Genomic DNA, 2,526 nt, shown 5'->3' with positions numbered 1-2,526 from the left:
TAGGGTTAGTTTTTGCAAACTTTTTATAAAGCTGAAATGATTTCAGAATAGTAATTAAATACCATTCCAGAGTCATTCTGTCTCTGGCCATACTAGGTACCAGGTTGGTGTGTTTGTACTGTAATTGGTGCTCACTGCATTCAGCTTTGGACATGTCTCCTTCCCTCAGTCTCCTCAATTGTAAAGTGGGAATAAAAGTAACACCTACCCCAGAATCTTGCAATGAGAACCCAACACGTTACAATGCTTAGACCTCAGCACTGGGGCCCAGAGTAAGAGTCATTTTCTTTTCTTCTAAAAATTCATTTTATTTTTATTTGAAAGGCAGAATTACTGAGAGGAGGAGAGAAGCAGAGAGAGGTCTTCCTTCTAGCAGTTTACTTCTCAAATGGCTACAATGGCTGGAGATGAACCAATAGAAAGCCAGGAACCAGAAGCTCCTTCCAGGTCTCCCAGGTAGGTGCAGGAGCCAAGACCTTGGGCCATTCTTCTCTGCTTTCCCAGGCGCATTAGCAGGGGGCTGCATGGGAGTGGAGAAGCTGAACTTGAACTGGCACCCATACGGGATGCCAGTGCTGTCCAGTGCTGTAAGCAGAGGTTTGTTTACTACATCACGGTGCCAGAAGGGCTTTTTTTTTTTTTTTTTAATATGCAGCTGTCATCTGAGGTGACCTTATCCACATTTCTCTCTGTGCATGTGTGTTTCTGAGAGATTTCTGATGCAGCCTCTGGTGTGAGCCCTTCTCCAGTAGCTACTTCAGTCTAAAAGCATCCCTGCCCACCAGCAGCCAAATTCAGCTCTGGAATCTGCATCTTGAGGTTTCTGCTTTCGGGAAGGAGTCAGAGCAACTGGCTCTGAGTGAGGGCTGCTACCATGGAGGCGCTTCCACTGGAAAGACAGAAACTTCTGCTGCCAAGGGGTGTTCTGGACCTCCTTTCCCTTGCCCCCCACCAAAGGGGTCAGACATTGTGGGTTTGTGGAAGTAATAGCCTTAGTTATTTTGGGCTGTGTGTGTGTACGCGTCTGTACATGTGCATATCCAGGTGACCTCTGTCTGCCATGTCACTTTTCTGTTGAGCCAATAAGAGGACAGCACACAAGCTAGCCTCAGTCCCTGCTTGGGCCCTGCCTTTTGATGTCACAATCTGACCTGTGGGTATTAATCTGGTCATGGCTACTTGTACACTAGACGGCAAAGGTCCAGAGGACCTACACAGTAAGATGTGGAGGAGACTTGACCATCAACCAAAAATCAAAACCAGGGCTAGCTCTCAGGCAACCCAGGGCAAGGCTCTGGGTTCGGCCCGGAAGCCTGCCATGGCACATCCCCTGGGGCTGTCAGAGTCCCAGAGCTGCCTGGTGTTGGAGGACATCAGCCATTATGTCAAGGAAATGGGGGCCCAATTGGTAAGGAAAGTCAACACCGTCTTCCAGCTGGACATCACCAGAGATGGGAAGATAGCTGTGCAGTGGACCATCGACCTGAAGAACGGGCCCGGGGATGTGTATCCTGGGCCCGCGAGGCTCCCTGCGGACGCCACCTTCACAATCCCTGAGCCGGTCTTCATGGAGTTAGCTCTGGGCAAGATGAACCCACAGAAGGCTTTCCTGGCGGGCAAGTTCAAAGTGAGCGGCAAAGTTCTGCTTGGCCAGAAGCTGGAGAGAATTTTCAAAGACTGGGCTAAATTTTAAGCATGTGAAAAAAAGAAAAAGAAAACAAAATGAAACGAACTGCCAAAGAAACGATCAGACCTCTCCGATTATAATGCCTTTGGAAAAATCATGCTTCGATGGAAGATTAAAGTCAAAAGTATCCAATATTTTTACTCAAATTCTTCCTATTCAAGCTTGATTACTTTTTCTGCTGATGCATGCACTTACAGCATGCATTCTGCAGCAGTAAAGCATTTGGAAAGCATCACCCGAGATCTTCAGCTTTTTCTTGTCTTAGTTCCATGCTACAACATGCCAGTGCGAAAGACATGGTTTAGCAGAGTGGTCATGATCGTTGAATTTAAATGCTCCGATGGTTGAGTTGCTGAGGTGCTTTTAACTTTCAAAAAAACTTTTTTTTAAAAAGATAATTGGGTGCTTTGGGGGGCAGGGAAGGCAAAGATCGGCGTCACTGTTCGGGACTGTCTTCCATGTGGTCACATGTGTCTCGGGGCACCTGGAGGGTGGACTGCTCGGATCCATGGCTGAATCCAGGCCACAGAGGAACAATGCTCTTGGTGTATGACTGTTTCCAGGGAGTTAACTCCAGCATAAATCTGGCAGGTAGGGGAGGGTCCCTGACATTCAATACATAGCATTATCTTACACGGCCGAAGGGACTTTGTAGATGTAATTAAGGCTACTAATCAATTGACATTAAGATGGGGAGATTGGTAGGTACAGGTATGGTCAATCCAAAAATGTAAGCTGAAGGACATACAAATGCTAACAAACTTGATTGGACAAAATGTTGTATATATGCATCAATTATCGCACCATGTCCCATAAATATCTACAATTAAAATTGTCCT

At 46.5% G+C, this 2,526-nt stretch overlaps 1 protein-coding gene across 1 annotated transcript; it reads left to right on the top strand.

Moving 5' to 3' along the window:
- Positions 1–1,157: 1,157 nt before the first annotated feature.
- Positions 1,158–1,919, top strand: SCP2D1 (SCP2 sterol binding domain containing 1). Its single transcript, XM_004585640.4, has one exon. It carries the CDS (start codon positions 1,172–1,174, stop codon positions 1,691–1,693), a length of 522 nt encoding a protein of 173 aa, XP_004585697.2. The 5' UTR covers positions 1,158–1,171; the 3' UTR covers positions 1,694–1,919.
- Positions 1,920–2,526: the final 607 nt, after the last annotated feature.

The sequence above is a fragment of the Ochotona princeps genome, chromosome 22 (genome assembly GCF_030435755.1).
Source record: "Ochotona princeps isolate mOchPri1 chromosome 22, mOchPri1.hap1, whole genome shotgun sequence".
NCBI classification, from domain to species: domain Eukaryota; kingdom Metazoa; phylum Chordata; class Mammalia; order Lagomorpha; family Ochotonidae; genus Ochotona; species Ochotona princeps.
Note: the sequence above shows the minus strand (reverse complement) of the source record. Positions and strands in the feature narration are given on the sequence as shown.

What these genes read in the sequence shown, in the direction of transcription:
- SCP2D1 (XM_004585640.4), top strand. Translation starts at nt 1,172, where the DNA reads ATGGCTACTTGTACACTAGACGGCAAAGGTCCAGAGGACCTACACAGT.